Raw genomic sequence first — 13,693 nt, 5'->3', positions numbered from 1 at the left:
GAGTCGACAGGTCAACGGGTCAACAACAATTAAAAAAATAAAAAATGGCCAAAAAACCATTGAACGGGTCAACGGGTCGACGGTTCAACTGCCTGGGTAATGTGTCATTGACCGATTCAATGGTTTTTGGCCAGGGACTGGGATTGGGATAAAATGGAACTGGTTGTCTAGATGGTTCCTAATTAAAAAAAAAAACAAAAAAAGGCCAAAAACCATTGAATGGGTCAATGGTTTGACCACCTAGGTCAATGGGTCATTGATCGATTCAAAGGTTTTTGGCCAGATATCGGGATTGGGGTAAAATGAATCGGCTGCTTGAACGGTTCCCAAGCCAAAATGTTCGTCCGTCCGTGTTAACATCGGTTCGAAAACCATGGTTTTTTATGCTTTTGGATTTTCACTATTCGAAGGTTTCTAATGTGGGCTTTATTCGAGCGTGTGCGATATGTTCCTTTTTTTCATTTTTTGTTTTTTGTTTTTTTTTGTGTTTGTTCTTTTTCTTCAAGATCCTCCAAAACGGTTTAGGGTTTAACACCATTTTATTTCTTCCCTTTTGTTTTTTCTTTGGGTTTTCTTGTGCAATGTTTTTTTTTTTCTTACAAGACGATCTGCTTTGTCTCTTTCTTTGATTGCATGCATGTTTAGCTCCGTCTCAAAGCGGAACTTTGGACTCGATTTTCTGATTTTTTCCCTTGTTTTTTCCAGTTTGGTAGATTTATCGTCATTTTTTTTCTGTGTTTAAGGTCACTTTGGATTTATCTTTCATGGTTTTGGAATCCCTTGCAATGTCCATCATTCACATGACTATGACTACAAAGTTATTTTGTCTAATTATTGACATCGAGAAAAAATGACCTGAAAACAGAACCATTATGGCCACCGATTTCCAAGTTAACGGTTCGACCGTCTGGTTCAAACGGATGGCCCATTATAACAACAAAAAATTAAAAATGGCAAAAAAACATTGAGCAGGTCGATGGTTCAACTGCCTGGGTCAACGGGTCGTTGACTGATTCAACGATTTTTGGCTAGGGACTAGGTTTGGGGTAAAATGGAACTGATTGTCTAGACGATTCTCAGGCTAAACGGTCCTACCGTCCGAGTCAACTAGGAGTTCTAGATGTGAAACAAAGGACAACTATAAAGTAGAGCTCATAATTATCACTATATGATCGTGTTCTTTTATATCAGATGCTTTGTTGAAGCAATAACAATGTTACAATTGCAAGTTTTTTATTAAGAAACCATTGTCTTTTTTAACGTAACAAATAACAATGTTACAATTCCAATCCAGTCCTTGCGAAGCACAATCCCCTCCTCTAGTTTATTTTTTAAACAAGTCATTAATGAGTTATCGGTTATGTTGAAGCTAATCCCAAACCCAAATTCATGCAATTTCCACCCATGCACAGATCCGAATTCTGTGAAACCAATAAATAACGCCAAACGCCAGCCATAAAATACATACGACCCACATCATTCAAATCTCTTCGGCCCCATATGTATTTCATGACCGACGTAGAGGCGTGGGACATTACCATTCGTTCCGAGATCACATCTGTGCCCCCACAAATGCCCCCACATGCAAATCTCGGTGTGCATTGGTAATATTTCTCGAAGTTGTTAGTGAAAGATGTTTTCAATACACTGTTAGTGTTGGATTTTAATCTCATAAGAGATTAAATCCAATGGGTTTGATTGGTCAATTACATGAGAAATTGCACCTACACACTTGATTGAAAAATTAGCTTTTCTCTTACAAAACCCAGTTTTGAACTTGTCCCACATTGGAAAATTAAGCTTTGTTTTCAGTATTTTAATAGGAGCTGATTTGCACTCCTTAGAAATAGTAGAGGAGAGTATGGGGTTTGGTACCGCGCAACGCGCATGCACACGTGTGCGCGCGTGTGTGCGGCGCAATGAGGTGCTTTAGAGGCGCACTTTGCTCGCACTTCGTGAAGGGCAGCTTTGGTTTTGATGCAATGCTGACCGTTGATCACCGTTGATGAGATCAACGGTCACGATTCGATTGGGTGAGATCAAGAGGCACAATTCAAAGTTAACAGTCATTAACTGTTAACTACTTTTTAAACAGTCACAATGTTTGAAATTGTAACTATTCAAGGTGCCTTCTCCGAACCAGCACCTACCTTTTCTTCATACCTCTTCATAAACTATTTAAGGAGCATGAATCAGACTTCAAAAACACACATTTTTGAAATCCACTTTCTCTTTCTTAGTCCAATCTGCTACAGTCTCATAGAAGGTTTCTTTGGAGATTCTTCAACTTTGCTGGTTGTAGATTCTCGGCCAAGGCTCTGTTGTATCCTGGGAGCGGATTTGCCTGTAACCTAATAGAAAACTCGGTGAAACTGAGTGGGGGCAAATAACATTCTAAAGACAGTGTCTTCAGACCCACCTCAAAGCTTATCCTCCAAAGTTACAATGACCCCATTTTCCAACAATTTTAGAACGTTATTCTGCAATGGAGGCGGAAGCAAGCATGACTTCGATCAAGATGATGAACCTAGATCTTGTTCGACTAAACCAGTTCGATGGAGCAAACTTTAGCCGATGGCAAGACAAGATGATCTTCTTTCTGACCACACTAAAACTATACTATCTACTGGACCCGAATCTGTAATCACTTCTTGAACCCACTGACAAAGACTCAGAAAAACTAAAAAAGGAAAGAACAAAACGAGAAGACTCACTTTTGTGCCGATGAAACATATTGAATGCCTTATCAGACTAGCTTTACAACTTCTACAAGGAACTTACATCTCCAAAAGAAATCTAAAAGGCCCTGTAATTCAAATACAAGGTGCAAGAAACAGGTACGAATAAGTATCTTATTGCAGAATACTTTGACTTCACCATGAACGACCATAAACCCATACTGGAGCAAGTTCATGAACTACAAGTGATAGTCAATAAAATTTGATCCCTTGACATCATCCTTTCTAAATCTTTCCAAGTGGGAGCAATCATTGCTAAGCTTCCACCCTCTTAGAATGATTACAGGAAGAAGCTTTTGCACAAGGCTGAAGAACTTACCTTGGAGCAAATTCAGCAACACCTTCGTATTGAAGAAAAGTCTCGGATTAGAGACAGTAGGGATAAGACCCTGGCCGGTATACTGAACTCTAGGGTCAATTTTGTGGAAAACAGATCGAAGAAGACTAACATTGCATTACAAGTAAAGAAGAAGGATGAGAACTTTAAGAAGAGCAACAATAAGAAAGGATCCTGCTATGTTTGTGGAAAGAATGGGCATTATGCCTGAGTCTGCCGACATCAGAAATGTGGAACCAAGTCTGCAAATATGGTAGAAAACAATCTAGTGGCCATGATTACTGAAGTCAACATGGCAGAATCATCTTCTGGATGGTGGTTTGATTCAGATGCCACAGTCCATGTTTGCAAGGACAAGTCCTTGTTCAAGACATATGGAGAAGTGACTGATGGCCAGGAGGTATAGATGAGAAAACCAAACATGTGCCAAAGTTGCTGGAAGAGGCAGCATAGAGTTAAACTTCACCTCTGGAAAAACATTGACTCTCCTGAATGTTCTCCATGTTCCTGACATTAGAAAGAACTTGGTCTCAATAAATCTTGTCTGTAAGAGGGGATTCAAAGTTGTTTTTGAATCTGACAAACTAATCCTATCCAAGAATGGGATGTTTGTTGGAAATGGATATGGTTGTAATGGTATGTTCAAATTAAGTATTAATGAAGGAAAAGTTCCTACTTATATTGTCAATTTTTTCTCTTTATGGCATGATAGATTAGCACACTTGAATTTTAAATCCATAAAGAACATGAGCAAACTTGGTATAATTGTTTACAATAATGAATCAACTGAAAAATGTGAGATATGTATAAAATCTAAAATGGCTAAGAAACTTTTCCCTAGTGTTGAGAGAAATTCTCAACTTCTAGAACTAATTCATTCCGACATCTGTGAACTCAATGGTGTATTAACTAGAGGAGGTAAGAGATACTTCATAACATTTATAAATGACTTTTTTAGATACACCTATGTCTACCTTATGAGAACTAAGGATGAAGCCTTTGATATGTTTAAACTGTACAAGATTGAAGTTGAAAATCAACTAGAAAAGAAAATTAAAATCCTTAAAAGTGATAGGGGTGCTGAATACTTTAAAAATGAGTTTAATTCTTTCTGTGAAGAATTTGGAATAATACATCAGTGTTATGCTCCCTATACCCTTCAATAGAATGACTTGGTCGAAAGGAAAAATAGAACACTTATAGAAATGATAAACTGCATGTTGTTAAAAGCTAATGCACCCTTAAACCTGTGGGGGGAAGCACTCCTAACAATTTGTCATTTACATAACAGAATTGTTTCTAGAGTTGATAACAAATGCCCGTATGAATTATGGACATAAAGAAAGCCTAATTTAACATATCTGAAAGTGTGGGGGTGCTTAGCATATTATAGAGTTCTAGATCCTAAAAGAATCAAATTAGGACTTAGAGCTAAGAGAAGTATGTTTGTTGGATATGTAGAACATAGCAAGGCCTATAGGTTTTTAGACTTAGAGTCCAACATAATAATTGAAACTAGAGATGTTGAATTCTTCGAAAATAAATTGTGTTCTGAATCTATAGAAAATGAATCCACAGAAAATGACAGAGAACCTGAAAGAGAAACTCAAATCTCAATACCTATTGATAATAATGAGACTGAAAGAAGAAATGACACAATTGTAACACCTACACTAGGGCCTAGAAGAAGTTAAAGACAAAGAACAGAGAAACACTTAGGTTCAGATTTTATCTCTACTCAGTTAATTGTATTTTTGGTTGAGGCTGATAGAGAAAATATTTTAAATAAGATACCCATTGTTCTGAACATTGAAAATGATCCAAAAACCTACAGTAAGGTCATGACCTCTAGAAATGGTGCCTTTTGGAAGGAAGCTATAAATGATGAAATTGATTCAATATGTCAAATAACACATGGGTACTAGTAGACCTGCCACTAGGATCAAAACCAATAAAATGTAAATGGGTGTTTAGATGAAAATACAACACTGATGGAACTGTACAAATTTTTAAGGCTAGATTGGTAGCTAAAGGATTTAGTTAAAATGAATGGATTGATTACTTTGAAACCTATGCATCAGTGGCTAGAACAACTTCTATTAGAACACTCATAGCATTAGCATACATTTATCACTTATTTGTTCATCAAATAGATGTTAAAACTGTTTTCTTAAATGGTGATTTAAATGATGAGGTTTATATGGAACAACCAAAAGGATTTGTTCTTCCTGGAAATGAGAAGAAAGTCTGTAAACTGGTTAAATCACTATATGGATTAAAACAAGCACCTAAACAGTGACATGAAAATTTTGATTCTTTCATTCTAGCTTTTGGTTTTAAACATAATAGTGTTGATAGATGCATCTACTCAAAATTCCCTGGAAATTATTGAGTAATTGTATGTCTTTATGTTGATGATATGCTTATTGTGGGTAATGGTTGGCATAAATGAAACTAAAAAACTACTTATCCTCTGTCTTCAAGATGAAAGATTTAGGAGAAGTAGATGTCATCTTGGGAATAAAAGTTAAAAAGCATAGTAGGGGTTATGCATTAAGCCAATCACATTATATTGAGAAAGTACTTGAAAAATTTAAGCATTTAGGGTTTAAAGAATATAGCACGCCATATGATTCTACTATAAAGTTAGTAGAAAATATTGGTAGAGCAATTGCACAACTTGAGTATACTAGTGCAATAGGAAGCTTGATGTATGCTATGCTTTGTACTAGACCTGATATTGCATTTGTAGTAAGTAATCTCAGTCGGTTTACAAGTAATCCCGGTGCAGAGCATTGGAAGGCAATTGGAAGAGTTCTTGGGTATTTCAAGAGAACCTTGGAACTTGGCTTGTTTTACTGTGATTATCTAGCTGTATTAGAAGGGTACACTGATGCAAGTTGGATTACTGGTAATGGAAATAACAAGTCCATCTCTAGATGGATTTTTGTTCTTGGTGGGGGTGCGATCTCTTGGGCATCCAAGAGACAAACTTGTATATCTCACTCGACCATGGAATCTGAATTCATAGTCTTAGCGGCTGCTGGAAAAGAGGCTGAATGGATTAGGAATTTATTATTGGATATAAAATTTTTGCCTAGTCCTATGCTTCAAATTTCCATTTACTGTGATAGTAAGGCAACTCTGTCAAGAGCCTATAGTGGTTCCTACAATAGTAAGTCCAAACATATAAGTATGAAACATGAATTTGTTAGGCAACTGATTCAAGATGGAGTCATCACTATAACCTATGTGAGGTCAAGTAAAAACTTGGTTGATCCTCTTACCAAGGGTTTGGCTAGAGAATTTGTAAGAATGACAACCAAAGAGATGGGATTAAAACCCTTTACTTAATCACCTGTAATGGTAACCCGGCCTTAACTGAAAAACCATCAGTATTGGGTTTAATGGGTAACAACAAGTTACAGCAATGTGATTGTTAGCACTGACATTGAGAAATTTTCCATCACAACATAAAAAGTGTTGTCCGTTATGATGAGAGATTGAGTTAAACTTTTAATGAAGTTCTAAAATGTGTCAAATGACGGAACACATAGTGGAACTTCACCTATGTGAACATAGAAGTGTCGCTTCTTATGAGAGTTTGTGTTTGCTCTCGGGATTGTTCATGAAACCAGGAAAGAAGCACATGGCCATAACTGTGTTGAGCAAAACTTGAAACTCTTGCAAATATTAGACATTTTTTTTTGTGTATGGGTGTCTCTGGTCTGTCTTGAGAGTAATTGGTTTAAGGTCTTACCACCAATAACTTTGACAAGGTTCTGAGATATCTATACTAACAAAAGGTTTAAGTTGATAAACACCTTTTGTATGCATAACTGTGTCATAATAGTTTGGATTGAGAGAGAACTATGCAATTGATCAATCAATGTGGGGGATTGTTGGATTTTAATCTCACAAGAGATTAAATTCAATGGGTTTGATTGGTCAATTACATGAGAAATTGCACATGCACACTTGATTAAAAAATTAGCTTTTCTCTTACAAAACCCAGTTTTGAACTTGTCCCACCTTGGAAAATTATAAGCTTTGTTTTCTAGTATTTTAATAAGAGCTGGTTTACATTCCTTAGAAATAGTAGAGGAGAGTATGGGGGTTTGATACCACGCAGCGCGTGTGCGCGCGTGTTTACGGCGCAATGAAGCACTTTAGAGGTGCACTTTGCTCACACTTCGCGCACACCCACGTAGCTCGTGAAGGGCAGCTTTGGTTTTGGTGCGATGTTGACCGTTGATCACCGTTGATGAGATCAAAGTTAACAATCATTAACTGTTAACTACTTTTTAAACAGTCACAATGTCTGAAATTGTGACTATTCAAGGTGCCTTCTCTAAACCAGCACCTACCTTTTCTTCATACCTCTTCATTAACTATTTAAGGAGCATGAATCAGACTTCAAAAACATACATTTTCGAAATCCACTTTCTCTCTCTTTCTCAGTCCAGCCTGCTACAGTCTCACAGAAGGTTTCTTCGGAGATTCTTCAACTTTGCTGGTTGCAGATTCTCGCCCAAGGCTCTGTTGTATCCTGGGAACGGATTTGTCTGTAACCCAACAACAAACTCGGTGAAACTGAGTGGAGGCAAATAACGTTCTAAAGACAGTGTCTTCAGACGCGCCTCAGAGCTTCTCCTCCAAAGTTACAGTGACCCCATTTTCCAACTATCAGGATATTTTATAGGGTGCAGATGTGAATTCATTCATTCCACCTTCACCTAAATCAGTTTAGATCAGCTACAAGCCTACAACGCTTGGAGTTCACAACTGCACCCCACAAAAGGGTGCCTCACAATGCTCCACAGCACATCCCAACTATATACTCATCTCGTGATGATGTCTCAACATTTACTATCATTGCTAGATGTTTCCCATATATGATTGGGACAAGCACTGGATCTGCTCCTCACACATGGTGTCTCACACCAATCTAACAGGCACACCCCACCGTACATTGGGACTCCCGTACTTGCGTGTTATTATTTATGGGATGTTCCCAATGCACGGTGGAATGCGTCTGTGATGTCATTGTGAGGTGCCTTGTGTGAAGAACATATCCCAATTCTAAGGTTCAAAATATCGATATGTCCAATACATCAATAGGGGTGTATCGAGCGTATTGGGCGAATCGATACATTTTTTTTGCTTTTTTTATTTTTTCAAAACTGATTCTGGGGGGCCAGTTTAGAGCTCCTCCACCCCTTAACCGGTCAGACTCCAATACACCCACCGTAGGGGCGTATGGAGAGGTCCCGGAACAATACGTGTCTATACTTTGAACCTTGCCCAATTCAATGCTGTGGGACGCGCACTTTTGTGGGGCGCAGATGTGAACTCCAACGCACGGTGACAACAAATGTCCCAACCTCAGTAACTCTGTCCGTTTAAAGACCATCTCGTTAAATGATTCAAAGAAGGCTCCCGAAGTAGCCGTTAAACGGAGCCTCCCATCCAACGGCCTATATTGGTTTATAATTCAAAATCGAATCGAAACCAAAACCCTATATGACCGTTTGAACTTTGAAGAAAGGAAATCTCTCTCTCTCCTCTCTCTCTCTTCTCTCTCTCGCAGAGAAACACACTAGCTCTGAAATTTGCTTTTCAAGAACAATCACGCCATGGAAGGTACAGAATCCTCTAATCTCCTCGATTTCTTCTTTTCTCCCTGTTATTTTTTCTTTCATTTTCTTTTTCTTTTTGAATCGATGATCTGAAATACGTGAATGGTGTTTCAGAAAAAAGCCAAGATACTCTGCCGGAAAAATACGAAATCGTTACAGATCATGAACTAAATCCTCCACCGAGTTCTGACCTGGGTTAGTATATCTTTGATTTCCGCTTTGTTGCTCGTTTAAATTTTGATTTGTGTTGTCAGGATTTCGTTTCAGATGAAATTCGGTGAACCCAACTTGTGCAATTCTTCTTTCTTCCCTTGATCTGGAATTATTTCTCTTTTGCAATTTCATTTTTGTCTCTGAAATTTACTGGTTAGTGTTTTTTTTTTTTTTTTCAGAACTACGGAAGGGCGGCAAGACCATAACTGGAAGCCAAGAAATCTTATTGGATCAACAGCGGGGCCTTCCATTGTTGAAGAAGATTGATGCCATGAGCACGACACTACAGGTAGATTCATGATAAGTTTAATCCCAGAAGTCCAATATATCAGTAGCAGGGAATACTGACTTCTAACTTTCCTGTTGCAGAATTTGAAAAAAGAGCGCATGATTCTTTCTGATGTCGTCAAGGGCATCAGTGCAGAGTCACTTCTTGGCTCCGATGTCTTGTCCTCTCTTCAGATTCTCGGTACGTTTTGTGAATCGGGTTCCTGATGGTTCTTGCTTTCCCTGTTTACGTTTTAGTGATGGATCTTCTTGCCACTCCCTGATGATTCTTATTCTTGCTTTCAGGGACTGAACATGAAACACTGAAGAAGAAGTATCTTGAGGAAAGCTCTGAGCGAAAGCGACTCTATAACGAAGTAATTGAGCTTAAGGGCAACATAAGGGTCTTCTGCAGATGTAGGCCTTTAAACCAAGATGAAATTGCAAGTGGTTCTTCTTCAGTGGTAGAGTTCGATCCATCTCAAGAAACTGAGCTACAGATTATATGTTCTGACTCGTCTAGAAAGCAATTCAAGTTTGATCATATATTTGGACCTAAGGACAATCAAGGTAAACCTTATTTCTTTTTATGTCCAATACATTTAGTTTAGATTTTGCTACTCTGCAATTGGGAAGGTAAAGATTAGAAGAAAAACCATTGACATTTTTATCAATTTTTCTTGGTGTAATTTATCAATTTAGATCTATGGTTTGCCTCTATAAAGATCTTAACCTTGTTAATTTATTTACTGATTTATATCCTTTTGTTTGACTAATAAAATCTCCAGAGGCTGTCTTTGCTCAGACTTCACCTGTTGTGACCTCGGTGTTGGATGGATACAATGTCTGTATATTTGCCTATGGGCAGACAGGAACTGGGAAGACATTTACAATGGAAGGAACACCTGAGAATAGAGGAGTTAACTATAGGACCTTGGAGGAGTTGTTTAGAATTTCCAAAGAGAGATGTAGTACTATGAAATACGAATTGTTCGTGAGTATGCTAGAGGTATACAATGAGAAGATTAGGGATCTTCTGGTGGAGAATCCCAATCAACCTCCAAAAAAGTAAGTAGTCTTCACCTTTGATAAATTAGAGAAATGGGTAGTTTTCATTTCAATTAAAAAGTGGGGAGAGAACAAATTGGCTTACATTTTGTTGCACTACTTGAAAATTAACAAAAGGTTAGAGGTAAAGCAAGCAGCAGAGGGGACCCAGGAGGTTCCGGGACTAGTTGAAGCTCGGGTATATTCCACAGATGAGGTGTGGGAGCTGCTTAAGACCGGAAGCTGTGCCAGATCTGTTGGATCAACTAATGCTAATGAACTCAGTAGCCGCTCACACTGGTATTGTATTGATTTCCCAATCTTCCTTTTCTGTAGTTAGTTCTTGCTGGCTGGGTTTGGAATTGTTAACCTCTTTATTATGGTTTGACCGCCGCCCCCCCCCCCTCCCCCTGGAATTTTAGTTTTGAGCGGCAAAAAGCCAATGCCCAATGGGTTAAGTGAAGATGAAAAAATGGTTTCAAAACTAATGCGTGAAGATGATCAAAATATTCCTTTGGTTTGACACCCCCCCCCCCCCCCCCCGGTTTTGGAATTTTAAGTGTTTACAAGAATCAGAAAAGTCTAAGGAGTGAATAGAATCTAGCCTGAAGAGTTTAGTTTTGAGCAGCAAAAGCCAATGCCCAATGGGTTAAGTGAAGATGAAAAAATGGTTTCAAAATTGATACGTGAAGATGACCAGAATATTCCTTTTATGTGGCTAACGACCAAATCCTCTGACTGCAGTCTGTTGCGTATAACTGTTAAGGGCGAGAATTTGATAAATGGGCAGAGGACCAGGAGCCACCTTTGGCTGGTAGACCTGGCAGGTAGTGAGCGTCTTGGAAGAATTGAAGTGGAGGGAGAAAGGTTGAAGGAGTCACAGTTCATTAACAAGTCCCTCTCAGCACTTGGTGATGTTATTTCTGCTCTAGCATCCAAGACAGCCCACATTCCATACAGGCACTCTCTCTCTCTCTCTCTCTCTCTCTCTCTCTAACACACACAAACACATCAGAGGCTCAGATATTTCTTTGCATCTGTTTATATTTGTTTCTCTTAATTGTTTTTGTCAACTTTGTTGTTTAAGCAGGAATTCAAAGCTCACCCATTTGTTGCAAAGCTCTCTAGGTGAGCTTACTCCCTTATTTTGAAGTTTACCTTCGTAACTCTCTTTCTGTATGTTGTTTTCTTCTGGACCTTTCCTTTCTCAACGACTTAACACTAGCTGGGACTCAACGCGCAGGAAGAGATTGCAAGACTCTAATGTTTGTACAGATTAGCCCAAGTGCTGCAGACTTGGGAGAGACGATTTGCTCACTGAACTTTGCCAGTAGAGTGAGGGGAATTGAGCATGGCCCTGCTCGTAAGCAGGGAGATCCCACTGAGCTTTTCAAGTACAAACAGATGGTAATCACATCACTTCATATAAATTACATGATTGATCTACCAAAATGAAATCCTTTGTGTGTCAAAATATATGCATCTCAACTGTTGTATTACTGACAGGCAGAGAAGCTAAAGCAAGATGAGAAAGAAACAAAAAAACTACAAGACAGTTTGCAGTCATTGCAATTAAGGTTTGCAGCCCGAGAACATCTCTGCAGAAACCTTCAGGAAAAGGTGATAATAAATCGGAGGAAGAAGCAAGCAGCTTATTTTATTCATTATTCATCAATTTCAGCTCAAGTTTTAATCCCATCAGTAGTTAACATAATAAGTGAAACTTCTTCACAGGTTCGAGACCTTGAAAACCAGTTAGCAGAAGAAAGGAAAGCCAGACTCCAACAGGAAACTAAAGCTGCTGCTCCATTCACTAAATCATCAGTATTGGCATCTCAACAACTTGGTCAAAAGGCTGCAACACAGAAGAAACCGCCATTGGGTCCTTCTAAACCTAGAGTGCCACTGAGAGGAATCACCAACCTATTGCCTCCTCCAGCTCCACTTCGCAAAACTGGAATTACAACATTTGCCTCAATATCAACAGAGGATAGAGAGAATTTATCTAAGAAAACAACAGCAACTTCCACCAGGACTCTGATGATGCCAAGGAGGCGGGTCTCGATTGCTGTCAGACCTCCAGAGACAACAACAACACAGGTTGAGAAGCCCAAGAGGAGAATCTCGATTGCAACTCTTCGCCCTGAATCCCACTTAAATCCAATGATGACGCCTCTGAACCGATCAAAAAATGTTGGTGATATGGGTCGACGATCATTTGCAAAGGATGCAAGGATGGTTCGGAGGGTTTCAAGGATATTCTCACCGTTACCAGGACTGAGGAATGCAGCCGCGGAGGCAACACCAGTTGTCTCTAAGAGTAAATTCTTGGGAAGTCCCCCAACACAGACCAGCTCGTGGAAGCCAAAGCATCCAACAGTGGTTGCACTGCAGAAGAGACACTTTATATGGAGCCCACTTAAGCTGAGAGGTCTGAAAAATGATAGAAGGTCCCTACAGCCTTCTTGATTCACACACAACTATTACAGAATCAAGTTTTTATTTTTATTTTTTTAACTTGGATTTTCCCTATAATGAAGGTGATGCTTTCACTTTTAAGTGGCTGTAACTCGTAGGTCAAAAATCCATATTGAGCATTTGTCCTGAAATGATCTATAAAATATAGCTTGAATGGTGCTGTGTTTTGATCCCCCAGAGATGGAAACCTCATGAATAGAACTGCTCTCCTGTTTCTGCAATAAGTTTTATTGGATGATTGCAATCATGCCATCATGGTTTTCTGAACACAATTCCTTAAAAAGGGGCTTCTGATCAGAGGGAAACCATTATCGAGTGGGTTGATGTTAATTGGGATTGATGGATGTCAACATAAGTTGGTATCTGATGTAAACCATTTAGAGGGGATTTCAAACTCCCATGTTGGTTTGGTAAATACATGGCAGTTGTTTTTGTTATAAAAAAATAGAAAAAAAAAAAAACATTTTCACAGGAGGAGGATATAAGATAATGTTGGGTCTGCATGCGCTGGCTTGCCATGGTTTTGAGTCACTTTTGAGGTGCCCCCTGTGGAAAGTCAAATGTCTAGGAGTTCTGAATTAGATATAGGTTAGTACATAGTCAACTGTATTTGCTTTCTGCTTTTTTTTTTCTCTCTTGGTTTAGATATGAATATGTTTTCCACAAGCCAGGATTAATAAGTAGCTTTTAGAGGATGTTGTAATTCATTGGTTCATCAGTAGATGATAGTCTTTGGGTTTGAAGAATTTTCCAACCACCTTAGGGTTTCAACTTTCAAGGTTGTTAGAATGCTCGGTCAGGGGTATTTTGGTCATTCTGGTTTATCTTCTTGAAAGTGAAAGGTCTATCGTATATGAGTTTAAGTTATGTGTATCGTCTTCTATGAGGGACATAATAGTCTTTCTTGTAACTCTAAGTTTTATGAATAAAATTCAAGTGGGTCGGCTAGGAGAGGGATTTTTCATATTCTCTCT

The 13,693-nt window shown here is 38.7% G+C and overlaps 1 protein-coding gene across 1 annotated transcript; it reads left to right on the top strand.

Moving 5' to 3' along the window:
- The first annotated feature begins 8,584 nt into the window (after positions 1-8,584).
- LOC104612181 (P-loop containing nucleoside triphosphate hydrolases superfamily protein) lies at positions 8,585-12,896 on the top strand. The gene is made up of 12 exons (XM_010279516.3): positions 8,585-8,718; positions 8,829-8,909; positions 9,107-9,216; positions 9,297-9,396; positions 9,501-9,764; positions 9,983-10,262; positions 10,380-10,541; positions 10,986-11,201; positions 11,332-11,369; positions 11,485-11,648; positions 11,748-11,861; positions 11,976-12,896. The coding sequence occupies exons 1-12, from the start codon at positions 8,712-8,714 to the stop codon at positions 12,708-12,710; spliced, it is 2,271 nt and encodes a 756-aa protein (XP_010277818.1). The 5' UTR covers positions 8,585-8,711; the 3' UTR covers positions 12,711-12,896.
- The last annotated feature ends 797 nt before the right edge of the window (positions 12,897-13,693 follow it).

Source organism: Nelumbo nucifera, chromosome 4, assembly GCF_055504915.1.
Source record: "Nelumbo nucifera cultivar China Antique chromosome 4, China Antique-T2T, whole genome shotgun sequence".
Classification (NCBI taxonomy): Eukaryota; Viridiplantae; Streptophyta; class Magnoliopsida; order Proteales; family Nelumbonaceae; genus Nelumbo; species Nelumbo nucifera.
This window is presented reverse-complemented; position numbering and strand designations above follow the sequence as displayed.

Coding starts and splice junctions, on each gene's coding strand:
- LOC104612181 (XM_010279516.3), top strand. Junction 9,397..9,500: donor GTCCTCTCTTCAGATTCTCG/GTACGTTTTGTG, acceptor TCTTGCTTTCAG/GGACTGAACATGAAACACTG. Junction 10,542..10,985: donor CTCAGTAGCCGCTCACACTG/GTATTGTATTGA, acceptor CTCTGACTGCAG/TCTGTTGCGTATAACTGTTA.